Source organism: Stenella coeruleoalba (genome assembly GCF_951394435.1).
Source record: "Stenella coeruleoalba genome assembly, chromosome: 10".
Lineage (NCBI taxonomy): Eukaryota > Metazoa > Chordata > Mammalia > Artiodactyla > Delphinidae > Stenella > Stenella coeruleoalba.
In genome coordinates, this window is record NC_137156.1 from 7,874,694 (window position 1) to 7,901,593 (window position 26,900).

Sequence of the window (26,900 nt, forward strand, 5' to 3'; positions counted from 1 at the left end):
AACATGTACATGAATGTTTATAGCAGCTTTATTCATAATTGCCCGTACTTGGAAACAACCAAAATGTCCTTCAGTCGGCGAATGGATAAATAAACTAGGATACATATAGGCAATGGAATACTCTTCAGTGATAAACAGAAATGAGCTATCAAGCCAAGAAAAGACAGGGAGGAATTTTAAATGCACATTACTAAGTGAAAGAAGCCAAACTGAAAAGGCTGTATACTTCGTAATTCCAACTATATGACATTGTGGAAAAGGAAAAACTATGGAGATAATAATAAAAAAAAGATCAGTGGTTGCCAGAGGTTTGCAGGGAGGGAGGGAGGGATGAATGGGTAGAGCACAGAGGATCTTCAGGGCAGTGAAACTATTTTGTGTGATACTGTATTGGTGGATACATGTCTTTATACACGTTGTCAAAACCCACAGAATGTACAACACAGAGCGTGAACCCTAATGTAATCCATGGCCTTTAATTAGTAACGATGAATCAATACTGGTTCATCAGTTGTGACAAATGTACCACACTAATGCAAGATATTTATAATAGGGAAAATTGAGGAGCGGGGAGATTAGGGAGTATGTGGAAACCCTGTACTTTCCAATCAGATTTTCCGTAAACTTAAAACTGCTAAGAAAAAAAAAAAGTTGACTAATTAACAACAAAAAAAGGCCTCAGAGTATAAGTATAAAGTTTAACAATGTAAGGAAAACACACTAGTTAACCATATTAATTTTAATATCTATTTGGAGTTTAAAAGTTTCCCAGCAACACAAAAGAATACTTTTGCTTTGAGACATTAATTAAAACTGTACAAATATATATATAACCATTACCACTAACATAAATTACTCTTTAGATTTTAACATTTTTCAAGAAGGTGAGCTGAATCTTCTGTACAAAAATACCATGTTCTTACTATGCCTTTGTATAATGTCCACAAGAGGATACCAATTACATTAGCATTTGTTACAAAGTCATAAAATACATAAAAAGTGAGCAGTTTGATAACATTATTCTGTAAAAAGAATATCGAGTTCGTAAAATGACAGGCTTGAATAGAGTAGTCCTAAGTTCAAAATGTCTATTTTAACTACCAATTTAGAAATAAAACTAAGAAAACATGTAGTAAGTGAAATCACTGCGATAGCAACTGAATGCATTTGCTCTTCAGAGCAAGTGTGAAGGTCAGAGCTGAGTCTGATCTGTCTGCAGCAGCAGCAAGAGTTTGCTTTGGGGAACGAGCTGGTATACTTCATCTTTGTGCCTCGTGGGAATATGGAAACAAATGTATTTTGAAAGTCTGATGAACACACTTGATGTGAAGATGACAGACCCTTGACTTGGTTAATTTGGAAGTCATCAAGCCATTGGGTTTGATAGTCACCACAAATTCATAGCAGTTGTATTGATCAAAATCGAACAATCGACTCTTTCTTCACTAAAATCAGGTGATGTGATTTTGACATCTCTATGTTAAAGAAATACTTATTTCTAAGAAAGATGTCCTGCTTTAGATTAGAATTATCATTGCTTCCATAATTGCAAAGTAGAAAAATGATAAATTACCATCTTTCTGCCATTGCCAAAATGGTAGAGTAGAACCTTGGCCAAATAAGAACCGTAACTGACAGTCCACAGACATCTATGTAATTGCTGTAAAAGCCAAAACAAAACAAACCTCTGAGGCTAAACAGTGAAATATTAAATAGTTTGGGCAAATATAAAACACTCTAAACACTTATTTCTGGAGGCATTTTTTTAAAAAAAGCTTCTTATTGTACTTAGTATCTATTTGTATATCAAATACTTGACACTTTGGCAAATAGTTTATTCAATACTTAGTAAAGTCCTACCCATATATCAGCGCTGCGGGCAATGATGCTCAGAAAATGCATTTCATTTCTAGGAAAGGAAGAAAATAGGAGATGAGTTTTGCTCTTCAGAGTACCCACTATTACATATTTCTTCCAGAACTCAGTAGAAGTAGACATCTGTAGACATTTCCCGGGGTCAGGGGACTTGCACAGACTCTGGAGCGATGCTGTGGGACTTCACACCAGACTCCTATCGGTGGCCTCCGTACTTGGCCACCCAGTCTGTCCTCCCGTGCACGGAGGAGACTGGCTGTGCGCGGTTCACAATATTTAGATTCTTGGCTGTAGGATTATAAGTAGGTCCTGAAAACTGCCCCTGACCAGTTTTTGTGTTCCAGGGATATTCTGAAAGAAAGCAGAATCAGAAATCAGAATTTTATTCAGATGATTATTAAATTCAAAATAAAGCAGTTCATTTTATGGGGGAAAATCTGAATTTATCTTTTTTAAAAAAAATTATTTTTGGCTGTGTTGGGTCTTCATTGCTGCGTGCGGGCTTTCTCTCTAGTTGCGGCGAGCAGGGGCTGCTCTTCGTTGCAGTGCCCGGGCTTCTCACTGCAGTGGCTTCTCTTGTGCGGAGCATGGGCTCTAGGCGTGCAGGCTTCAGTAGTGGCAGCACATGGGCTCAGTAGCTGTGGCTCGTGGGCTCTAGAGCACAGGCTCAGTAGTTGTGGCTCACGGGCTCTAGAGCACAGGCTCAGTAGTTGTGGCTCACGGGCTCTAGAGCGCAGGCTCAGTAGTTGTGGCGCACGGGCTTAATTGCTCTGCGGCATGTGGGATCTTCCCAGACCAGGGCTCGAACCCATGTCCCCTGTGTTGGCAGGCGGATTCTTAACCACTGCGCCACCAGGGAAGTCCGAAAATCTGAATTTGTCTTTAAAAGATTAATTCAGTGCTCTCTAAGTTTTTTTTTTTAATTATATATATAAGCCAAAAATTCTATTGTAGTATTATGCTGACACCAGTTAGCGTTTTCAGCAGCTTAAGCGCCATAATTTCTGGTTTATAGTTCTGACACTGCTACTGTTTCTTATTTGGGCTCACTGAAGTGCCCATCATATTTTGGTAGGCAATGCCAACTTGGATGACCAAGAACAACTCCTTGGTTTAAGTTCGATGGGCAGTACCCACTGTTTACAATCACACTGGTTACATCTAAGTAATATCTGAGCACAGTGTCACTACAGAAAATGTGTTCAGAACTGTGAATCCTGTACAGCTCTGGCTTCATGGAGCCACACAGATGGGGTCACATAGCAGGTTTCTCTTTAAACACGAAAATGTGGGTTTTGGAGTCAAGAAACTTCATGTTTTATTGGGAAATCGATGGATGATAACAGAATCCCTTTGAAAAGTGAGCCATTCTTAGGATCCCAAACCTTTCATCACAAGGTTTGTTTTATTCATACATGTATTGGCTGATGAAAATTTTGTGAAAAAATGTGTTAGACATTTGTTACCTGAACAATTTATAAGCTCAGATTACTTGAACGTGTCAAATGACAAAGCAGTAAATCATTTCAGAGAAAACTTTAATATCCTCAGTCCCTCCTGCACCCCTTCCTCACTTCAGGCTGGGAGCTAGGTATCAGAGCTGTTCTCTCTGATGTTCCGTCTTTCTGTTTGGGATTTAAATATCTTTTCACACTATGTGGTAGCTGCCATTCTTGGATTATACTCTGTAGGCGTCAACTTTGAAATGACCCTCTAACCATTCTGTACATCTAACACTAGCTGTACTGTATTTATTGGCATGGTTTTCCCAGTTTTTTCTTCTATTTTTACTGTAGAATTGGAAGTATAGGAGGAACTTACGGGAACACGTGGGTCCTGATGTGTTGCTAACCTCAGCTTAAAGGGGACAAAGTCTTACGCGAGGAGCTGCCCTGGTGACAGTCACCCCAACTGCTTTGTGGTTCAGTTGGGACAAGGAGGCCAAGAGTTCTTCCTTCGTTTGACGGGTCATTTCATCCCACTCTTACTGGGTTTAAAGTTCTCAAAGCCAATAAAAAGCTCCTTAAGAAAGACAGGGACCGTGTCTAGAAGGGCCAGTTAAGTGCACCATATTTTCTAGGAATAGCCCTTTAGTCATAACCCGCTGGAATATAGACCAGCATCAGTCTGATAAATTAGTGCACCCACATCAGAATGGTACCATGGGCAGAGGAGAGCACATGGGAGGGGAGGGCAGGAGGGAGGAGACAATAAGTCCCCGTGACTGAGAGAAAGGAGAAGGGAAAACCCATCCTTAAGCTAACAGTAGGTGAGAAGTGAGGCGTCTGGGGAGTAACATCCAGAGAAGCTTTTTTTCCAGATGATGACATAGTCTAAGTCAAGTCCTAAATGCATTTGAAGGAAACTGTGTCCAGGCCAACATTTGTAAAACCTTCTTTGAAAAGGGAATCATTTTGCCAGTAAGGCGGTAGTGTTGACATTTAGGATTCCTTTCTGAGAATTACAGCGTTTTAGGACTCCAGCACCCTTGGTGAAGAGCTTAGTAGCTGACAAAGGAGCCCAGGTCTCGTGTGGGGCAAAGAAACGCTTTGTTCAGCAGCTGGCTGTGCCCACACCTCCCCACTCCCCAGAACGGAGCTGGCAGCCCTCTAACATTTGCTGTGCATTTATCTTAAAACCTGCATGTGTCCAAGGGCATTTAACTTCTTGTAGGAAATGTTGCTGCAGGAAAGGGTGTTTGCCTCTAGTTAAGAATGTAATCTGTGTCACTGCTATATAACTTATGGCAAGATAGAAAACTTCTGTAAAATGGAGATAATGATGGTACCTTCTGTCTTAGAAAGTTCAGTGAGTTAATGCATGTACAGCACGTAGAACAGGGCCCCGTGCTTCTAGAGGGCGGCTGTGTCTGAAAGAAGTCACTCCTCTAGCAGGGGACAAGGAGGTAGGAGGGGGTTTGGGTTGATAGATGACATGGGGAGGGAGGAAGAAATTAATGTGATTTTTCTTCTCCAGACTTGAGGATGAGGAAGAAGAGTAGAGAGGGAGGCTGAGAGAAGGGGAGATAGTCGAGTAAATACGGTAATGACCTGGTTGTATTCTCTTGTGGGAAACTGTCACACCAGTGGGAGGGCTGGAAGACACATCTCTTACAGAACAGTGTTTTCCTAAGGATTTGCATTGACCACTTGAGAATGATTAATATTTACTTCTTTTTTTTTTTACCTTTCCTCCTATCACGATCTGTAGGAAAATCTGATAAGCAGAGTAAAATGAAGAGATGAAAAGTTATGAGAAAGCATTTTACTTAAAAAAATGAAAACAGGAATATGCATGCTAATCTGACAGAATAATTAATATATAAAGGCCTCCAATCCCTTATAAAAATATGTTCAAAAATACCCACTTGCACTTTCTAAGAGCAGGTACTCAAAATAATTTGAGACGTTATGATTTTCTGCCTTCATATGAAAAATTGCTACCAAGCTGTGGCTAATGACTCATGATAAGGCTGCCGTAAAGTATTTAAGGCTTTATAAGAATTACTGCTGTATATAAAATGTTTATTTATATATTTTGTTTCAGCAGAGAGATAATGAAGCAGTTCTTTTCGCAGATAAGGTAACTGAGTCCTGCTTAAGCAGTTCTGCCATGGTAAGGAATAAAAAATTACGGAAGTCCAGTGCTTTCTACAATTCTAGCTCCAAGAGCATGAACTTTAAAGACTGGTAACTCTAATCAGGAGTTCTATAATATAAGATCCTGGCTGGGACAGACTGGGAGAAGACTTTTGAAGTCAGCTTTTAAATTAAACTGTAACTAGATATCTTACCAAACTTGTAATTATCTGCCTCAATGTTTATTTTAGGTGCTTTAAGAAGGGTATCTATTTTAGACTGAAATAACTTAGAGAACATTCATAGTCAGATCTGGTCAACTCAAGTACAGAATCCTCACATCAGTTTCAAGAGCGTCCCCCTGAATGTGGCTGTCACACGCCACGCCACTGCAGAGCAGGTGACCTAATTAGTCATAGCGTCGGAGGGTGGGGAATAAAACTTCACCACCTAATATATGACAGAGCAAAAGCTAGTCAAAGTTCTGCCGCAGTTTAGTTCTAAGCCCTAAGGTGGAGCTGCAGAAGGACTACCCATTAACTGATAGATAACAGAGTCTCAGCATCTGCTGCGCTTTCCGCTCCGTGCCAGGTACCAGGCGGGAAGCTCTGAAAAGTGCATCCTCGCGCATCTCGTCGTGTAGCATAGCACACTCTTCGGAATTAGACACTGTCTATCCCAGCTCCGCTGTTTACAGGCTGTGTGACCCTAGGTAAATTACTCAATGTCAGTTTCCTCATCTGAAAAAGATCTACCTCATCAGGTCATTGGGAGGATTCGGTGGCACAATCTGTGTGTCGGACCGAGAAGAACCACTGAATCAGAGGTAGCTCCTCTTATTAGACTCGCAAACCACATCTTTGGGAGAAAAATGGGACATTTTGCCAAAAACAGAACTTCAGTTGATAGCTGAGACTAATTTAAAAGTCTTCACTCAGGAAAGGTGACTATAAACTTTAAAAAGCTCCTTTCTGATCAGAATTCTCAAAAACTGTATCTGAACTTGTTCTTACCTGAAGCTGTCGCACCGAGTGGTGCTAAGTGTATCCTCTGGCCAGCTGACCCCACTTCTTTTTTGAGAAAGGAAGGAATATATCCTGACTGATTGTAAGTAGCATAACTTCCAAGATTTCCTAGTGACGTATCATAAAGTTTCAGAGTCAGAAGGTTAATATTTTAAAGCACCGGAGAGTAACTTTGATTACAACCACTACTAATTCTAAATTCTGTTTTGGGGGCATCGTCTGTATTTCATGCGCGGCACTACGGTTTTACAGATGTTCCCGTTCAGTCCATATAACAACCCTCTTAGATGCATGTTACTATCCACACCTGACTTGGCTAACTTCTCGCAGTTAGTAAGTGACCAAATCAGAATGTGAACCCAAGGTGTCCCCCTGAATGTACCCAGGTTTTTATGACTCCACTTCTTAACCTGAAAGTATATTTCCTGCCAGGAAGCCCCCATCCCTGCGGTGCTCTCTGAGCACTTCTTCATCTTGTAAAGTCACCCTGATAAGTGCACCTATTCTCATAGGGGTTGTTGTAGGGATTGAATGAGATGAATGCAAAGCACTTAGCATAGGCTCTGCTGTCCAACACGTGTCAGCTGTCACCATCCTCATCGCTATTAGTGAATGATCAATCTGGGGGAAAATGTAAAGGCAATAGACCAGTCAGGTGGGTACTGCTGTAGCTGAAGTGAGAGAGGAAGTAAGAGAGTCTGAACTTAGACCGTCATGGAGGGATGGAGGAGGGAACCAGCAGGTGTATGGGGTGGGAGGGGTGGGAAAGAGAGTAACATAAACCCCTAAGTCTGTAGTGTGGGTGACTGAGAACAGGATACAGGGGAAGAGTCAGGTGTGGGGTAAAGACCTGGTGCCCATGGGAGATTCAGGTCACAGAGGTCCAGCAGGCCTGGAGATCTGGAATGATCGGGGCATGGCGGTGATGACTCCATGGGCTTGGAGGAGCCAGCCCAGAGGGACTGTGGGATGTGCAAAGACCCAGAACAGAACAGAACCCGGGGAACAGAGCACTAAGGGGGAGAAAAGAAAAGGACCCTGCTGGGGAGAGGGTGGAGAGGTAGACGGTAGGAATAGGGTCTGGAAGCCCCAGAGAAGACAGCGTGTGACGAGGAAGGAGCAGCAAATAAGGCAGAGGTCTGGTGGGGTTGGCACCGCCCTGGGATTTGGCCGCTAACAGGACAGGCCGCGGCAGGAGCTGTTTCAGTGGCCCAAGGCAAGCTGAGGACAGACTGCAGTGAGCTGAGGGGTAAAGTGGCAATCAGAGGAAAAATGAATGTAACTTCTCTTTAAGGAGCCTGGCTACACCAGAAAAGGGACAGGTTTGTCAGTGAGAAGGTGAATCAGGGCTCTGACCGCCTTGGTGGTTTCAAAGAACCGTTCATCTGGCAGCTACGACTGAAGCCTATTTTCACATGGTGTCATTTGACCACAGGCTGGACTCTGCCTTCCTGTGTCCCTGACGTCTGTCACGGTGCTGTGCATAGCAGGCGCTCAATAAGTGTTTGCTCCTGGACCAACACATGTCAACCGGCAGTGTTATTTATCAGACCCTAAAGGTCGCCACGCAGTAAACACGTTATCAGTTCCTACGATTTTTAACACTGCTGAATTTTGCGTAGGCATTGCTGCCTCATTTGTCCTTTCTTTTCGCCTTGAGGTACTCGTTCTAATTCACCAATCAGAAGACTTCAGAAGACTTTTTGAAAGTTCAAGGCAGTAATCCCATTCAGTAGCAGCCTGAGAACATATCTCCCGGGACATCCATGGCAATCCAGTGGTTAAGACTCTGCACTTCCAATGCAGGGCGAGCGGGTTCGATCCGTGGTCAGGGAACTAAGATCCCACGTGCCACGTGGCATGGCCAAAATAAAAAAGATCTCTCCCACCCTCATCCCCATCATCAGAGCAAACACTTATTAAATGCTTATTGTGTGACAAAAATCCTAGGGGTGGTCGTATAATACTGCCTCGGTCAGTATTATTTCCTCTGTCTTACAGGCGGGGTAACTGACTTAGAGGACCCAAGTAACTTGTCCAAGATCACAAGGCTAGTGAGTGAACAGGGACACGTCAGGCTCTAAAACCCATGCACTGATCGGTTACAGGATGCTTCTTCCTATTGGAGGAAGAAGTTGCTAAGGGAAAATGCATAGAAAATTAAGTCTTCTTAAATTATTTTGGCTTTTCATTTGAAGTACCTTGTGAGCTGCAAATTTTTAGGTTGGAGCCAATAGTTAGCACTGTTTAAACCACTAACAGCAAAATTCTAGGAAATCCATCATCTCTGTGAATTTGGTTAACTTTTTCTTTTAAATGATGGTTCATGCTCAGAAATGAGTCTCAGAACTTAAAAAAATTTCCAGGAATATTGATTATAAAATTAGAAAATATTCTTTTAATTATTTTTAGTAGATTTGCTTGATTTATTTAACTTGTCATAATTAATTTAAGAAGACAAGCATAGAGCCTTTTGAGAGCTAATTACTCTTAGAATTCCAACTACCGAAGAAAGAGGTTCTTGGTGGTGTGGACACTTCTGTCTGCCCGAGTCCTGATCTGACCCCTAAAAGCAGGTGACCTTGGCCTTCGTAGTAGCCTTTTATGACAAGATTTGGGGTCGATGTTGAGAAGAAAATTGGACAGGAGATTCAAAGAACTAACTGTACGCATCTACAAGGCCCAGAAATTACCTTGTGAGTCCTGTAATTTTTCAGGAAAACTTTCATTGCATGATAGTTTTTCAATTGGTTTAATTATGCTTTCTTCTAAAGAGAAGGCAGATGGAAGGAAAGAATGAACAATAAGGAGGATGTTATAGGAAAAGCAGAGAAAAAATGGATTCCATGATTAATGAAAAGATGCAGAAAGAAACCTTAAATGTTTCTCCGAGAGAATGTTCTCGGTGCTGCCTCAGCTTTGATTTGACGTCAGTCGTATATTTCCCCGAGACTCAAAGTTGTGCAGCTGTCATTTCACCTGATTGTATTTAACCACTTGGTTCAGTGAATATCATTTTTAAATAACTGAGAAAAACTTAGCAAATTGCAGTGCCACAGCACTGTTCAATGGATACAATACCCGGAGCGTTTGATGTCCCATCAGAACACCTCAGGAGACTCCTCAGTTGCTACAGAGTGACCCTCAAACTCTTCTGATCCAATACCACCTACATCTTTTTAAAGAAAGAACTCTCTACCTCTTCAGACACTTTAAGCTGATCTCTAAAATGTTTCCTCGTAAGTTTTACAGTTGCAAATGATTTAACTTCTGGCATACTGTAATTAGAGACATTTAAAAATAAAACTATTACATCTCTCTTTTAAATATGATCAGTGGAATCTAAATACCATAGTGATTTTATGCTCACCAGTACTGACTTAAGAAATACATGACCACATGGGACTTCCCTGGTGGTCCAGTGGTTAAGACTCTGCCCTCCTACTGCAGGGGACAACGTTCGATCCCCGGTCCGGGAACTAAGAAAGATTGCACATGCCACGTGGTAAGGCCAAAAAAAAAAAAAAAGAAATACATGACCACACTCCTTTTTAACAGGTAGAAATTTCACATGAATCCCTTTTCTCTCTAAAATTTTATTTTCATTCATATGTCAGCTCCCAGATTTTATCTGAGTATAATTTTAAAGTCTTTAAATTAACCAGTCAAAAAATGTGTATAGATTGAAACCTTTAAAAAAATTTCTTATAACCAACCATAAGTATATTAAAATACTTTTCTCTGGATTAAGTTAATTATAGTTAGAATGATTCGTTGTATATAATTTATCAAAAAAGATGAATATTATAGAATTTGATTATTAAAAGTGAAAAGTCAGATTTATTTTTGGAAATTCATCTCTTAATGAGAAAGATGGGACCTTTTTCAAGTGGTTCATGTATCCATCAATAAATATTACTTATTGCTAAAATCAGACAGGATTCCGCTTCATTTTTTTAAGGATGGGAAGCAAGGAGAAATCTTGTAAATGCATACTAGGGAATGAAAGGTGTTTTGTTACAGCTCTGTTACTATAGTCTTTGAACACTATTCACAGTTACAGATCAAATATCACATAGTGATCGCATAAAAAATGATTTTCAAAAAAATTTTCATTTTATAGTGGAGTACAGTTGATTTACAGTATTGTGTTATTTTCACAAATGATTTTTAATTATCTATTAGCTATAACTCAATTAGGTTCTCCTTCAGTTTTTTAAAAGCTAAGAACTGGAAACCACTTGACTTAAAAAGGATTTATTTGTTCCCCAATCATCAGAGTTACTCACTTTCTCAACACTGACACCAATATATCAAACTAGTCCTTTGACTGGCACCCCACCTATTTTTATACTTTGGGGAAAAGGGAAACATTTAAAAGTAAAAATCCGCAGAAGGAAAACAGTGTAAGTTCATACTTTAAATGTAGTCTTGCCTTACCTGCATTACTCCCTTTGAAAGCAAGTTCTGTCCCCGTGGGTCCCAGCGACTTAGGAAATAGCTGGCTATTCCAGGTGTATGGGTTCGTATCCTTCCCACTGGCTGTCAAGGACACGTTCTTGGGGTTTACACCTTAGAAGAACAAAACAGCCATTTCAAAGGTTAGAGTGCGATCATACACTTGAAGGAAAAATATACGTTCAAACTAGACTAGAAAGAACGCGAGGGAATGGAAATAAATTTTGGCTACACTGTAGCAAATACTTGCTTTTTGATGGACCCTCACATGATCCTCAGCCCTAAATACAATAACCTGGAATCCTCACGGTGTCTTTTAGAAACGTTAAGTTATTTTCTGTAATACAAGTAATGATAAACATTGGACATTTCTTGCTAAATGTCTCTTTTTTTTTTTTTTTTTTTTTTTTTTTGCGGTACGTGGGCCTCTCACTGTTGTGGCCTCTCCCGCTGCGGAGCACAGGCTCCGGATGCGCAGGCTCAGCGGCCATGGCTCACGGGCCCAGCCGCTCCGTGGCATGTGGGATCTTCCCAGACCGGGGCACGAACCCGCGTCCCCTGCATCGGCAGGCGGACTCTCAACCACTGCGCCACCAGGGAAGCCCTAAATATCTCTTAAAATTTGAGGTGGCACAAAAATTTTCTTCCAAAAGATATTTCCATGTCGTACACTTCTTTTGAGTGTTTGCTCTGGGCCAGACCCTTGAGGAGCAATTGGGGTAGCTGGGGAAAACAGACGTGCGGCCAAGAACCCAGGGGGACTGAGGAGTTCGGAAGTGCATGTAGAGATCCATGTGTGAAGCTTATCTGCACATCGGATCTAGTAAAATATAAGCAGCTAGTTGTTTATGATTTTCTGAAATCTGTGAAATGTGGACTCGGCCTTGGACCTTGGTCCCAGTGGTCAAAGGGTGTTGTTTTAACCTAGTTTTAAGAGATGTGAGAACTTCCTGAACTTGCTTTCTTTTTTTTTTTTTTTTTTTGCGGTACGCAGGCCTCGCACTGTTGTGGCCTCTCCCGTTGTGGAGCACAGGCTCCGGATGCACAGGCCCAGCGGCCATGGCTCACGGGCCCAGCCGCTCCGCGGCATGTGGGATCCTCCCAGACCGGGGTACGAACTCATGTCCCCTGCATCGGCAGGCGGACTCTCAACCACTGCGCCATCGGGGAAGCCCTGAACTTGCTTTCTTTTGACTGATAATTAAATTGGGTTCAGCTTAGCAGACGCCAGAGACATCACACTGTCTAAGCCTCTGGGTCATACATGTGGAGTTCTCTTTAGTGTAGAAAACATCCCTACCGAGGACTGCTAATAACGTAGAGAGAGGGTCAGTCCCTGTTTCAAGGGAGCTTTGACTTTTCCCAAAGTGAACTCCTTGGCAAGGTTTCACATTTATGAGACATATAATGACATTCCTTGTTTTAAATCCAGAAACAAGCCTGGTGGTTCCGAACCAAGCCGCAAAGTTACCTGTCGTCAGTTCTCTAAGGAAACACTCCATCAGGTAGATCATTTCCCTTTATTATGGGATATTGCTCTTTATGGTTTTTGGTTTCTAATAAAATACCTACAAATAGAACTATAATAGACAATTCCCTGACAATAAAGAAGATGCACTAGGTAGCAGTTACTCAGGTTAAAAACATCTTCACACACACACACACACACACACACACACACACACACAATATATTTACCCCCAAAGAAGGTGCAAGGTCAGGGGAGAAAACTACAAATCTCTTTAGGTGAATATTTTTTATAAATACAGTTCAACAAAGAATGGGCCCTGAATGCTTAAATTATTTTAATACGATTAGCCTTGCGATATCCCTAGTCTTTTTTGTTTTTCAGTAAATACATACTACACTGTTGAAAATAATTGCTTTAACCCTTTGTCTGTTAAAAGATTTCAATTTTCTTGGAAATAGACAATATCTGGAATTTTAAAACATGTATTAGTTTACAAGCTTTTCTGGAGTACCTTCTACAACCAAACACCGTTAAAGAGAAGCAAAAATTAATATACTATCATCCTGTCCCCTCAAAGGTTATTAAAAAGTCAGTCAGCAAATATTTACTGAGCACCTACCACGTGCCAGGCAGTGTGTGTGGCACTGGAGAAAAAGTGGTGAACAAAGTAGACCAGTTTCTGCCCTTGTGGCTCTTATAATCTACTCTAGTGAGAAGGGAGACGAACAGTTATAATTAGGTGAGTAATTAGCAGTGTGCAAATTATGCAGAAGAATCTGGTGCTGAGGCTGCAAAAAACAGAAGCCACAAAGCCAGTCTTCTAAAAAGGTAACTTTAAGCTGGAATGTGAGTCATGATAAGGACCTGGTAGGAGTTGGAGAGGTGTGTTCCTGGGAGAGGCGTCAGTGTGGGCAGTGGACCTGGGAAGGGGAAGAACTCAGAGTCCTCGGCAAGGATGGAGCAGGGACAGGGCGTGGCCCAGAGTGAGGCTGGAGAGGGGAGCAGGCAGCGGATCACAGGGGAGTTCGTGGGTCTCGCTAAGAAACTTAAAACGCAGTAGGCGAGGCACATATACAAATGACACAGGACGTTGGATACACTGGGTGGAAGGAAGGACCGTAAGTGATAACGGGACTCGAGAAGGATCCACAGAACAGGGTTTCAAAAGTGCTGGGGCCGGGAGAGAGAGCAGAGGGCACCGCCGAGATCGTTAGCACCTCCACTGTATACTCTGTTTGCAACAACTACCTTGTGATAAGTACCCAAGGCTTACGGGGCGAGCTGATGGATGACTGCAGTCCCATCGTTAAGTAACAGAAAACAGAATCTCAGAGTCGTGCTCCAGTACACAGCCGGTCAGTAGCAGGTCAATAACTATGACTCTTGCGTCCCTCTCCCTGAAGGCCAGTGTCACAGATCTGCCAATCCTTGTAGTGTAATGTCAGGCTGCCCTGAAATTATATGGTACATTTCTAGAGCTCCCATGATCCTAAAAGTTGATGCTTAATAAGACCTTAATACTTGGCTTTATGGTAAAAAAAAAAAAAAAAAAAGGAAGGCCCCCCAAAGATAATACTCTTTGTTATTCCTGAGGATATTCAGTGAATTAACTACAGACCATAAATAAATGTCAGGGATCACTTCTTCTTTGCATTTCTGTCCTCTGCACTTGCTGGATCACGATAGGTGCTCAGTAAATGTTTGTCCAAGTGACTGAACTGAGCTCAGTTCTCGTTTCAGATCTCACCCAGCTCCAGAGGGGCCACATCTTTGAGACCAAACACGCCAAAATAGGGTACAGTCAGGCTCAGGTTTAGATTTCAAACAGTTCATTCTAATTTTGAGTCTGTTTCTTAGGCTTCAATTACAGCCATGCTTCTGACCCAGAGTAATTAATAGAATTTGTTAGATCTTTCTGGTGAAAAAGGAAAAGATCAGATGGGTCTCAGGTGCCCTGAAATGCGTTCCTGAAAACCGCATGAGGGGAGCAGAGCTGGGAAAACAGGTGTCTGCTAAAAATTTTACAATACCCTCTCCCACCACCAGAGGGCGCACTTCTACAGCGAAGATGAAGCACTGATTTTATTTTAGTGAAATGAATTCAATTTTCTTTCTTTTTTAAACAGGGAAAAGTGTTCCCCATGAATCTGTGTTCTGGAAGCTTTATTTACACCCCCACTTTTGCAGTCAGATCAGAACTTCCTCATGGTTTCAGCACCGAAACTTGCTAACCAACTGGTGTCTTTGCACCTTTCAAAAGTGCACCCTCTCTTACGGTCTTAATTCCCACTCCTCTCACCGTCCTAGGGAACAAGGCATCACCCTCTCTATCCAGACGTGTGCAGTGGCCTCTTGACCAGTCTCCTTGGGCCCCTCGCCCAGTCCCCTACCCTTTTTGAGCCCCTAGCGTGGTATACCTAGCAGCCAGAAGGATCTTTTAAAAACACAAATCAGATCATTTAGGAAACAGTATTACTAAAATTCTACCTCTTATAAGAACTGGTAATGGGAGTGCAGAATTGTTTGCATACAATTTACAGAAGGCATAGCTTTGGTGGGGGAGGGTGGTATTTTCTGAAGCATCCTCACCATCTTGATTGGTGGCTGCCAGGCATTTCCTGAGCAAACTTCACAGAGGCAGGAGGTCCAGAAACGTCCCGGCGACAGGCTGAGCCCGCAAAGAGCGCTATGATTGTATTTCACTGGTGCCCTTTCTTCAGAGATTCAAAGACCCTGGAGCGTGACCTATTAACTATTCTAGTTACCAGGAAACATTTTATTTTCTCTGCTTACCTGGAAGGTATCTTGACTGTTTCAAATAGTACTGTTTAGCTGTTGAAGCAGTTGACAATTCAGAATCAGATTTTAGGGAAATAGCAGGGGGTAAGTTCTTGTTTTCCTCTGTTGAGTGGTTGGGGCCTGCAGGTACTGACTCTGGAAGCCTTGAAAGTCAACATAAAGTAGCATCACCGGGTGAAGAACGGGAAGATGACGGCTGCTATGCTCTCGCCCACCCTCCGCCCATCTTTCCAAACCAGTCAGTGGTTTCCATCAGTGACCTTCTGCTGATAGGAGCATTAAATGACAGCCCCTCTCCCCGAGTAGATATCGGGCAGTGCATAGAATCCTTCCTAATACTGGACAGTATGAGGCAGAAAGCTTTGTAAGTAAGCAGCAGGTTGCCTGTGTGCAGTATGTTTCCATTTTCCCTGCGACTGCCGCAGCTGTGGATTTGTGATGTGGGAAGGTGGCATGTTGGAAGGGAAGAGAATCACAGCCATCTCCACCTGGCTGCTCCAGCAGTGTGTAACCACTAAGGTTGTTAGAACACGGTTCAGGCTGGGCTAAGAGAACTGAAGTGGGGAAGTGTTAGGAAAGTCCCCAAACAGAATTTCCAAAGAGCCTAATGACATACAGAGACATCATGCGTTTGTTGAGATGTGCCTGTTCCCCAGAAGGCAGAATCGACTTGGGCGGTGGCGAGCGCCTGGCTGGGTGCCTGGCGGGGTGCCTCTGTCCCCCAGTGCCCGGCCTCCTACGGCCCCAGTTCTGTGTAGGAACGGAGGCCTTCCGGCATCCAGGCTTAGCTCTGTCTAGTTCCCGAGGCCATCTGTCCGAGCGGCAGCCTTCGCTGCCAGAGGATGGGGCTGCGATTGGTTTTGCTGCCTGTCGCTCTGTGTGCAGCCCTGCACCACGACCTTCTCTCCCACCTGTGACCGGGCCTCTTCCCGTGCAGAGGCCTGGCCCCCCTGGCCAGCTCTCGTCACCTGTCTGACCCCAGGCCTCCGCGGTTCCCCCCGGGAAAGTCCTGCTTACCACGTCAACCCTCTGAGGGATGGACACTGCTGTGATTGGACCTTTGGACTGCTGGCCGCCACTTTGGGGTGGCCCTGGGCACAGGGAGCCCCCTTCATTAGAAACAGCCCTACTCATTTCCGGCCACTGTGTTTACACCCTGCTTTCCAACACAGGCTAAAATACCCTATGTCTAAATGCCGGGTTTTCCCCCTAAGAGAAACACATATGGACCAGGAAGGGTGCAGAGCCAGTCTTCTGATCTGTCCCTTTGGTTAGCACCTCAGCGCTTGTTACACCCTCGTGCCCGGCAAGATTGGAAGTGGCTGAGAGGTGTGACTTTCTGACTTAAAAGTGGAAGGGGATTAAGCAGGTTTATTCTGTTTCTTCTCAAGTTTGGGGATTTTAGGGAGGAGTAGCTGTGGAACTTGGGGATCTGGAAATTGACTGACTGGGAATTATCTCCCCACGGAAAGTCTTCATCTACCTTCAGAGGTATGTGTTCTCCAGAGTGAAGGCTTCTGCGCCGTACAGTGCCAAATGGCTACGAGAGAAATTTCCCTGACTCCTGCCTCATCTTTTCTCCCTGTTCCTCTTCTGTTCCAAGGCGGGGCAGGGACAAGGGAAATATTTTCCCAAAATATTCACCAAAATTTCACCCATCTTCACCTCAAAGTTGAATAATGCACTCATGATGATGCCAACTGCAAAGGGATTGCTAGAGATACCAAGCTTCCAGGGAAAGTTCAGAAAATGATCAAAAAAGTTGAGAAGAGCAAGCAAGTAAATGATTAACTCTGAACACCACCACCAGAGGAGGCCATTACCTCTGTAGACTGTGCTTTGCTGTCTGAGAAGCGGCATGTGGATTCCAAATGGGAATTATGGGGATCATAATTGAACAGGGGACACAAAAAACTGAACTAGAACTCCCTCTACACACGCTCAGCCACTGGTGCCGGGCGTTGTCACTGTGAGGGACTCGGAGTCTTACTTTTTCAGAGGTGAGCACAGAGGTCTGGATTTGACAGGAGAAACAACATTAAGCTGCTTCTTGTCTTTTAACACGTACACTCATTTATACGTAATGAGTAAAGTTGCTGCCTGATGAAAACGTATCTTCCCGAGAAATGTTAAATCTTACCAAGATGGAGAATCTGTTTTCCTCGTTTCTTTGAAAACGCGCATGCTTGGCTTCTTGGAATGGGAGACCCCGAAGTCACATTCCTCAAACTCTTCCCAGCCATCTTCAACCTTGAACACAGGCTGACCCCAACGCCTCCTGGCACCTTTATGGCCCAGAGTGCCATTTGGCTTCTGTGGTGGGAAACCGGTGTCATCTTTAATCGGGTGCTGAATGCCTTTTATGTGCAAGCTATTATATTTGAGGCTAAGAGTCCCCATCCTCAAGGAGCTTTCCATACAGTGAAGGAGATAACATATATACACATTTAAAAGGATTAAGGAAAATAGGTAGCGCATGCTAAAAATATGATAGGAAATTGAGAGAGGACAGATCTCTGTGAACTTGGGTTGGGGGAGACTTGAATACGTAGGATCAGAATTGACTCTTCGTTGAAGTGTCATCTGGAAACCTGCCACGTGTGGCTGTGTCTCTTTGGGCAAATGACTTAACTTTTCAAAGCCTTAGTTTCCTTCTCCTTAAATGGCGACATACAGTATTTATGTAATTTAGTGTTTTCGGATTTGATAGTAAAATGCATCGAAAGTTTTTAGGATAGGGCCTGGCACATAAGCGTTACTGTAGGTTAGGTATTATTGTTGTGGTTGTTATTCTAGAGTTTGGAAGAGGAGATGCGTAGAGTGCGGCTTTTTAATAGGAGAGTGCCAGAGTGTGTTCCGCGGGGAAAGGGCGGACTGCGTTTACTGAAGCAGATGGTTCGTGCTGGAGGGAGGACAGGGTTGTAAAGACAGGCCGATGCGATATGATGAAGGGCCTTCATTGTATGCCTGGGACATCGCAGCTGTCCTATGGGCAGTGGAGAACACTGGATGTTTTTGAGATTAAGAAGTGATGTGATAAAGGCAGCATTCGAGAAAGGTCCTGCTCCTCAGATAGGAGGCCTTTGCAGTTAACAGCGGCATGCGGTAACAAGAGCCACGGATTCATGGTGGTTGGAATGCTCAGGGAAGAATACATTTGCTGTTAACAAGAAATAAAAGGTCTGGACTTTTTCCTGTCTCTCCGAACTGAGGTCAAGGAGAGTATAGCAGACGCTGCTTCCTCACTAAGATCTTGTTCAGGGCAGCAATATGCCCACGTAAAAGATTTGAAATGCCAGCCTCCCTTGCAGCTCTGTGTAGCCATGGGACACGACCTAGCCGGTGAGTTGTAAGTGCAAGTCTGTTGGGAGGGGCTTCCACGAGAAACAGTTCAGGCTCTGCCGGCCTGTGCCAGTGTCTTCCGCTCTTCCCCCTTCTGGAAGGCAGATGCAACCCCAAAGGAGCAGCAGCCAGCTGTGGCCACAGGACCGAGAGCCACCTGCTGAGGAGGGTGGTAGAGCAGGAAGACAGAGCAGTCTGGTTCCTTTTATGAGCTGCACCAGCCCTGGCTTACCCACCACCCACCTTCTCGCTATGAGAGGAAAACAGCCCCTCGTGGTTTAAGCCACAGTGGTCAGGTTCTGTCGTAAGTCCCTGAATGTAATCCTGTTGGACACAGAGAAGGAAAGGCAGGGATGGCTTTAAAAATGTGAGCCTGACTGTCTCAGAATGGTAGCTCTGTTAACAAAAATAAGGAATGAGGAAGAAGACCTGGTCTGGGGCAGACCGTGGGGTGGTTTGGGGGCATATAAACTGAAAAATCCAAAAGGCAATGGGAAATTGGGGAATTTGGAAGCAAGGTCATCAAATACAGCTGTGTTTGAAGTAAGAAGATGCTTAAAGAATGGATATGCCATTGCTTGAAGCTGATGGTGCCGCAGTGATGGATGATGAACAAAAAGTGGTATTTGCCAACTTCTCTTATACTCTTGTTTCTTGGTCAGAGAGAATGAGCTCCAGACTAAGGAGAATAAGAAGGTCTAAAGCCCCAGGTGAGGAGAGTTAATGAAAAGTCATACTTGGCTGGGTCCGAGACTCTTATTATTTCATTTGAACTGTATGTTAGGGTCCTGCTGAACAATGCCAGTAACATCAAGTCGTCTCATGTCTAAGAAGATTGGAAAGGGATAAATATTAATAATTTTTATAAAGTAGAAGGTGGATTTTTGCAAACTCCACATTAATAAGTTTGGTACCAGATGAGGGCAAAGATTCTAACATCAGTTATTGAAGAGAAAGCTTTTGAGCACTAATGAAAAAAGGTGGTAGATCACACAGGCCACCATTTTTCATAAAAAGCAGACAGCGAATGCATGTACTCTATATGGCCTTCAGCAAAGGAGGTGACAGGCTCTTCTTTCATGCTATCAAAGAAATGAAGTAATGAAAGGACAACAGAGGAGCATCAGTACTGTCATGGGCTGAATGTTTATGTCCCACCAAAATTTATACCCCAACTCCAATGGGTTGGTATTTGGAGATGGGGCTTTGGGAGGTAACTGGGGATGAGATGAGGTCATGAGGGTGGGACCCTCATGGTGGGATTAGTGCCCTCAGACGAAGAGAATCCAGGGAGCTGCTTTCTCTCTCTGCCATGTGGACAAAGCAAGAAAAGGTGCTGTCTGCAAATCAGGAGGAGGGCCCCACCAGGAATCAAGTTGGCTGGCACCTTGATCTTGGATTTCCCAACCTCCAGAAGTGTGAGAAAGTAAATTTTTGTTATTTAAGCCACCCAGTCTGTGGTATTTTCTTATGGCAGCCTGAACAGACTGAGACAAGTACATAGTTCAATAATCTGACCAAGAGTACTGATTAATGGATCAGTATCCGTCTAGAAGAAGGTTCTAGTGGCTTGCTATCCCAAGGGCACATTGCTATCCTGTTCATCGTGAAGGTACAGGAGGAAAAAAATGAACAACCATTCCATAGCTGGTGACAAGCTGGGCAGAATGGTTAAACTGAGAAGACAAAATAAGGGTTCAAAAATACTTATTAGAAATGTGAGAGGTAAAAATAAGGTCTTCCAATTTTTGAGTCCTAGAGATCAAATACACAATGAGAGGTATAGAATATGTGATTGAACAGAAGCACTTGTACAAAACAGACTTGGGAATTTTCGTTAACAGAATGCTCAATCCCAACTCCGCAGCTCATTAGCCATCTCAAAATTGCGGGCTAGTTTATTGGGTACTTTAACTTGGTGAATGCATACGAGACGGCGGGAGGGTGTTGCATAGTGCATGGCACTTAGTAGCTATTTAGTAATGTTAACTTCCTTTCCTTCCCTCCCAGTGTGAGTCAGCATTTTATGGGCCTTCCAAGAAAAAAAAAAAAAGTAGTTGATGGCATGAGTGAACACAGGTTCTGGAATGTTGGCGGTGGTTCACCCTGTTTCATGTTTCCTACCTACTGTCTGCCTCTGGTTCTGGTAGGGGAAGCAGGAGGGTGAGGGGACTCAAAGGCTCCTTCAGACACAGGAACCGAGGGTCACTCAGTCATCGGTGAATGACATCCCTGTGGAGTACGTGAAGGAACTGAGGGTGTTTCTCTTAGAGAAAGGGGCAGATAATGTAAGGGCGATTTTCAAATATCTGAAAGGCTGCCTTTCTGGAAGAGTGATTAACTTTTATTAAAAGCTACAGAAACCAGATTTGAGCTCAGTATGAGGAAGAACTTTCTAGTAGTCAGAATTGCCCCAAAGATAATGTGGACTCCTCAAGACCCTGGAGGCGGTTCAAAAACAGTGTGGACAATTATTCATTCAACAGATATTTGTTGAGAATTTACCATGTGCCAGACACTGTTTTGGGTTCTGGGTCTGTATTGAGAAACGAAAACAGACGGACATCTTTTATATCTTCCCCAACGTGTTTAGAATGTCTAGAGACAAAATCCTAATGGAACCAAACCATCGCGTCTAAAGTGTCATTATGGGCTACTTACGGTTGGCATGTTTTTGACGATACTTGGAAATAGCGTTGGCGGCTGTTTCTGTTGATTCTGCTGCTTGGGCGGTTGCTGGACACCCGTGTTCTGTGGCGGCTGGATGGACTGCAGTGGCTGGTGGCTGTTTTTCGGCTGGGGCTGTCCGGCAGTCTGGTCGCTTATGTCTGGCAGAGGCTTAGGTTCTAGATCAACTACAGGTGGCTTTGACTCTAGTGGTTGCACATGCTTATTTAAAGTCTGTTTCGGTTCCAGGTGATGTGAGGAAGGGCCTAATACTTGACCGACTTGAAAATATGGGTGTTTCAATGCCTAAAGAAGCATGGAAATAACAAATGGAAAAAGGTTTCACCTAAATTTATTGCATATAAACTCTTGTCCAGCGCTGGGCTAGGCATATATCACTAGTCTAGGTAAGTTTCAGAGATTTAGAAAGCATCCAGTTTTCCCCTTATGTGATGACTTTAAAAAGATACCCAGAAAAAAAAATGATTTGAGAAGAAAGTTTCATTAAAAAAAATGAAAAAGTACATATTAGTAGAAAGAATGTGTAACTCACTTGTAATTTTAACATCCAGTCAAGGTAACTGTTCTTGTAAAGACTCCGTATAGAACACAAAGTCTAGCTTATAAGCAGTGGCTGAATTTGAGGGATTAACCCAAACTAAAACACTAGATACTGATAATGTTTTAGACTCCATAAAGGCATTAAGAAATGAGTTAAGAAAGCCTTCTATGTAGTTTATTTTAAATGATTAACTCTAACATCATATAAAATTCAGGGTTATTTTTAGCCTAACTGTAAGTACGTGTCTACTAGCAATAAAAAAAATTCTAAGCAATTGAAATAAGCTTTAACACTATAACAGCAAAGAGAAAGTACTTATGGGAATAAACTATACAAGTACTAGTAAAAATGGTCACTGAGTTTTCACTAGATCAGTCATCAAATCACTGTTACTGCATGGAAGTGGGGGGGTAGGGGACAGAGCTGGTGACCATCTGGGTGACACAGGCTAGAGCAGTGGTTCTCAACTGGGGGTATTTTGCCCCTTCGGAGACGTTTTTCTTACTGTCACCACTCGGGGGCTGGGAGGCGCTCCGGGCATCTAGGCACGCTGTCAGAGATGCTGCTTAACATCCTACAACGAACAGGAACAGCCTCCCCACAGCAAAGAATGAGCGCGTCAAAAATGTCAGAAGTACCGAGGTTGGTGAAAACTGGTCTGGAGAGTGTCTGAAGCTCTCTGTGCAGCTCAGCTGTGGATACAGGTCCCCTTATCAGTACTGCATGTCTGCGTGGGGAGGGAAGTTCCCAGTTCTGCTGTTTTGTGTGTGTGTGTATCGGGGAAGGGGCTGCCCCTTAAGATAATGAAGCCCTGTTCCCCTAAGCCAGTACCCGCCCACGTGGAGGCGTAGCCCTGACCCACAGTTAACTTCTCAGGCGTGCAGGGGCAGATTTTAGATGGACAGAGGCAACTCCTGTAACTCAACCTCTCCCTGTCTCCCTGCTTCCACTAAAAAGCAGGGCAATGAAATAGTAAACAAGGAAGAGGTGAAGGGCAGGGAGGTGTATATTTTGGCAGAGGTAGAAAAAGTGTTTCTTCTAAGTTTCCCCTTAGAAACTTCGTGTGTCCCCTACCACACCTGATGTGTGTGTTAACTACATGGACATTGCTAAGTGGAACTCAACAACTGTAGACGATTTAAATCCATCAGTACCTGACACATAGAAGGCACTCAGGTTCTGGATTAAGTAGCCCCATTAATTAGTATGTCACTGTTCCTAAGTCAATAATGTACATTTTGGAGTTGGAAGCTTTATGAATGTTTTGTAATTCCAGGGCTTCATCTGTAACTTCTCCTCTTTAAGATACCAGCTACCATCCTTAAAGAAACAGAGGATCTTTAAAAAATAATAACTTCTTTTTTCCTGTTTGTTAAGGGAATATTGATTGAATAGAATAAGGAATGTATAGAAAGTTCTCGAGAAGAAATTAAAATCATCTCGAAAGCCAACACCAGGAGAAAACTACCGCTCACATTTTGATGTTTCTCTTTTCAGAACTTCTTTCTAGTCTTTCAGATACATACACACATATATATATATAGATTTTACCTTCCACAGACTTGCAGCTTCTGCAACTGTAAGTACCTCATGCCAGTACCCCACTGTTGTAATTACTATCACTTTACAGATTATTTTAACGTTTGATAGGGCAAGCTGTCTAACCCTACCACTGTGCTCTGATTACTTATTACTGTTCAAACCTGTCTTGGCTATTCTTTCCTATTTGTTCTTCCAGTTGACCTTTAGAAAATATCGTCTCAAGTTAAATTTTTTAAAAGCCAAATAATTATTTGGTTTATTTCAATCTCAATTTATATTTAAATAACAATAAGAATACCATAAAGCCTGTTACGACTTTTTAAGTTAAGCCCTTTGCAGATAAAACCGTGGCGTTTTTAAGACCATGAGACAGGATTCATCTGTAGGTGTTGAGGGTATAGTCACAAAGGAGCCAAGCATGGGTATCACACGCTGCCCTCTTGTGGGAGCCGGAGACGGAGCATTACTCCAGTCCTGTGGACGGATCATGCTGCCGTGTCGAGGGAACCTGAGTCCTCTACACGGTAGGAGAGCGTCGGAAAGTCTACTAGGTTGTCTAACTGAAGAGATGCTCTTTTATTACGTGTGACAAGTTTCTTCCTAATTAGCTTGTCACGTGCCTGAATTTTTTTTTGACTTTTACTTTCTTCTTTATTCTTTTAAACTATGAAATGAACACAAGCGCATCATAAACATTTGGAGTCATACACAGAATACAAACTACCCTGTGCAAATCAGGTCAACATTTTTCTAATTCTAAATCTGATTTTTTGTTATTTCGTAGTTGTCTTTCTAGCCCATTTCCCACCATTGCCCCATTCCCATTCATCCTCCAGTTCTGCCACTGCCTCAACGTTTAGAGCTCTATCACTTTGCCAGAGAAAGAAGGGAAAGGAAGATGCTAGATGGAAAAAAAGTGTGAGCAAATTCCAACGTTTTTAATGCCTAGTGTAAATGTCATTTCCTTGCAAATTCTTCCTTAAATTTTACCACCATCCTTCCTCTGGGTGGAAGGATCATCCCTATACATCTCTCTGTTAACTGTCTCTAAATTATCAAAGCCCTCTGTCCCCCAAAAAAGTGTGGTAGAAAATTGAGTACTTGCAGGATGTTCCACCAGGCCAGGAAAGGGGTCGTATATTCATATCTGAAATTCCAACCACCTCACATACTACCAGGCACTTAGTTTCTTAGTTTGTGCTCAATAAATATTGAAAGAATAGTGATTTCAAAACTTCCTTGAAAGGTTATTGAAGTGGACATTCATTCTCTGTCCAGAATCCATTGTGCCTTCATAGCCAACCACTTATTTCGTTTGGTGGTGGTGGTGGAGGGATCGTTTTTCTCCTAGTGTACGTCATCTAAGTGCAACAGTAAATCCAAATGCCTCTACCCCCACCTCAAAAGCCAGAGAAATACAGCTTTTTTCCCCAGACAGTTATCCTCACCGTTTAGTTTTCTAAGGCTCTTGTGGCTTAAACAACAGAAATGTATTTTGTCACCATCCTGGAGGCTAGAAGTTGGAGATCAAAGTGTCGACATGCCTGAATTTTTACCATTAGAGATTAATTCCTTTCAACCTCAACCTCCACAGGGTTCCTCACTTGAACCACAAAACAGAAAATCATTGGAGTGGCTATTTTTGCAATTCTCCCAAGAATCTTACATGCCTAGAAGTTAAATCATAACATACACTGGATGCCTTAAGCTTTAGGGCTTAATTCTCTTGGTAAAACTCTGGTTGAAAATAGACTTGTCTTTGTAAAGAAAAATATCCCCGATATTGTAAAACCTCAAATTAAAAAAACAAACAACCCCCCCCACACAACTATACCAGGGAGATCTGTCTTACCTGGCTTGCTGTTGGTCGTCTCTTTGGATTCCAACTCAACATTTCAGTCATAAGCTGAATAGCTTCGCTACTGGCATTGGGAATAAGAGTTTTTAAGTTTATAGGAACACACTGGGGAAAGCGGAAATTCATAGAGGATGCAAGCTGGTACCCTTCCGGCCAGTCACTCTGTTTAAGGAATATATAAGTGGGGGAGGGGAGGCAATAAGTAATTTGTTTTTAATGATCAATTTAAAACAGAGTAATAATATAAAAATCACTTGTGTATGAAAATTTTAATGTTGACTCATATAAATAAATGTGAAAATGAAATACCAGACCACATACACAATTCAGTGCTATAAACAGTATAGAAGGAACAGTGAGTTGAGAATTAGGGAAAAAATGAGAAAGCACTTTCATAAATTTCAAAATGTTAAACTCTGGTCTTTTGGATCTTGATGGTGATGATGGTACCCAGGTGGCTCTGAACGAGTAAGGACAAGCGATGTACAAAGACACTGATTATTACAAAGATCCTCATTTTATGTTATACATTGCATCCAATGTCAAAAACTGCACATAGCTGGGAAATGAGTTACGTTGAAGCTTTAATAGCTGCGTTAACTTGACTAATGTTAACTACGAGGCACACGCTCATTTAATGCAGGTGTAATTATACAAACTTAAACTTATTAAATAAGTACATCTCAGAAAGAGAAGTCTAGCTGAGTGCAATAGTTAATTGAAAAGTACTCAGTTCAAGAAATTAAATATCCATGGCAGAGGTATATAAATGTAAACAAGAAAAGGTTAAGAGAAAATAAAGTCCAGGACACCTGGCATTAATGCGTTGATCCCAATGGACATTCACAGAACAAGTAGGAAAGAGGCTAAGCATGTAGTCATCGGCTGGTCATCAGACCAAAGTTAAATACATAGAATTCTAAATATAGAGAAATTTCCCTTAAGTTCTTACAGAAAGGTAAGCCCCTTTTTTCTACAGTCTGGTGGGATTCTGGCTTCTTGCAGCCCTCATCCCATCCCAATACAAAAAAAGACTGATGATAAGAAAATTAACCCTTAAAGCGTCAGCCTTTTTGAAAATGAAAATATCAGCTAGCTGCCCCAAAGTTACAAATAATCAAAAGTTACAACAACTTACGGACAAAAGTACTTACTTTTTTGGGAGTCCCTAAAACTTGGCAAATCTTAAAGATTTCATCGACCTCACTTGTCCCTGGGAAAAGTGGTCTTAGCGTGTATAGTTCAGCCATTATACTCCCGACAGCCCACATGTCAATGGGAGAGCTATAAACTGAAGATCTTAATAAAACTTCAGGAGCACGGTACCTATGAAAATGGAAAACAAAACAAAACAGCCCATTGTGCTTGTAGTTTCAGAGGTGGAATGGCAGTAGGATGTTGTTTGGTCAGGCATTTCAGTCGAGAACCAGGTATTAACTGCCTTCTCTGTATCAGGCATCTCTCTGCACAATGTGTTGGGTTTATATTGACTAGCACACATTTTTCCTGACCACAAGCAAGTAGTGGAGCTCAAGACAACTATAAACGAAATGTCCAAGTGGCCTAAGACAGGGACTCCAACAAATAACTGTGGAAATGCTATATAATACGTTAAGAAAAGGCGGAGAAGCTCTGAATGGAAGCAGATATGTTCTGAATGGGAGCAGTCGTATAATTTTACAACGCATTAAATCCTGATATATTCACATGAAGGATCGAAAAC

The 26,900-nt window shown here is 42.6% G+C and overlaps 1 protein-coding gene across 2 annotated transcripts in view; it reads right to left on the reverse strand.

The window, feature by feature from the left end:
* Nucleotides 1-205: 205 nt before the first annotated feature.
* The window catches only part of MAK (male germ cell associated kinase), a 43,805-nt gene continuing 17,110 nt past the window's right edge, over nucleotides 206-26,900 (reverse strand). Inside the window, exons 6-14 of one of the 2 annotated variants that reach the window (XM_079932893.1) lie at nucleotides 26,332-26,503; nucleotides 25,172-25,339; nucleotides 21,210-21,521; nucleotides 17,347-17,519; nucleotides 15,201-15,349; nucleotides 10,919-11,050; nucleotides 9,172-9,246; nucleotides 6,467-6,586; nucleotides 206-2,226 (exon numbers count right to left, since the gene is read on the reverse strand). In XM_079932893.1, coding sequence (XP_079789019.1) covers nucleotides 2,072-2,226; nucleotides 6,467-6,586; nucleotides 9,172-9,246; nucleotides 10,919-11,050; nucleotides 15,201-15,349; nucleotides 17,347-17,519; nucleotides 21,210-21,521; nucleotides 25,172-25,339; nucleotides 26,332-26,503 — 1,456 coding nt within the window. In that variant the 3' untranslated portion in view covers nucleotides 206-2,071. The remainder of the gene's footprint in view (nucleotides 2,227-6,466; nucleotides 6,587-9,171; nucleotides 9,247-10,918; nucleotides 11,051-15,200; nucleotides 15,350-17,346; nucleotides 17,520-21,209; nucleotides 21,522-25,171; nucleotides 25,340-26,331; nucleotides 26,504-26,900) is intronic. The other variant, XM_079932894.1, reaches the window with a different exon arrangement.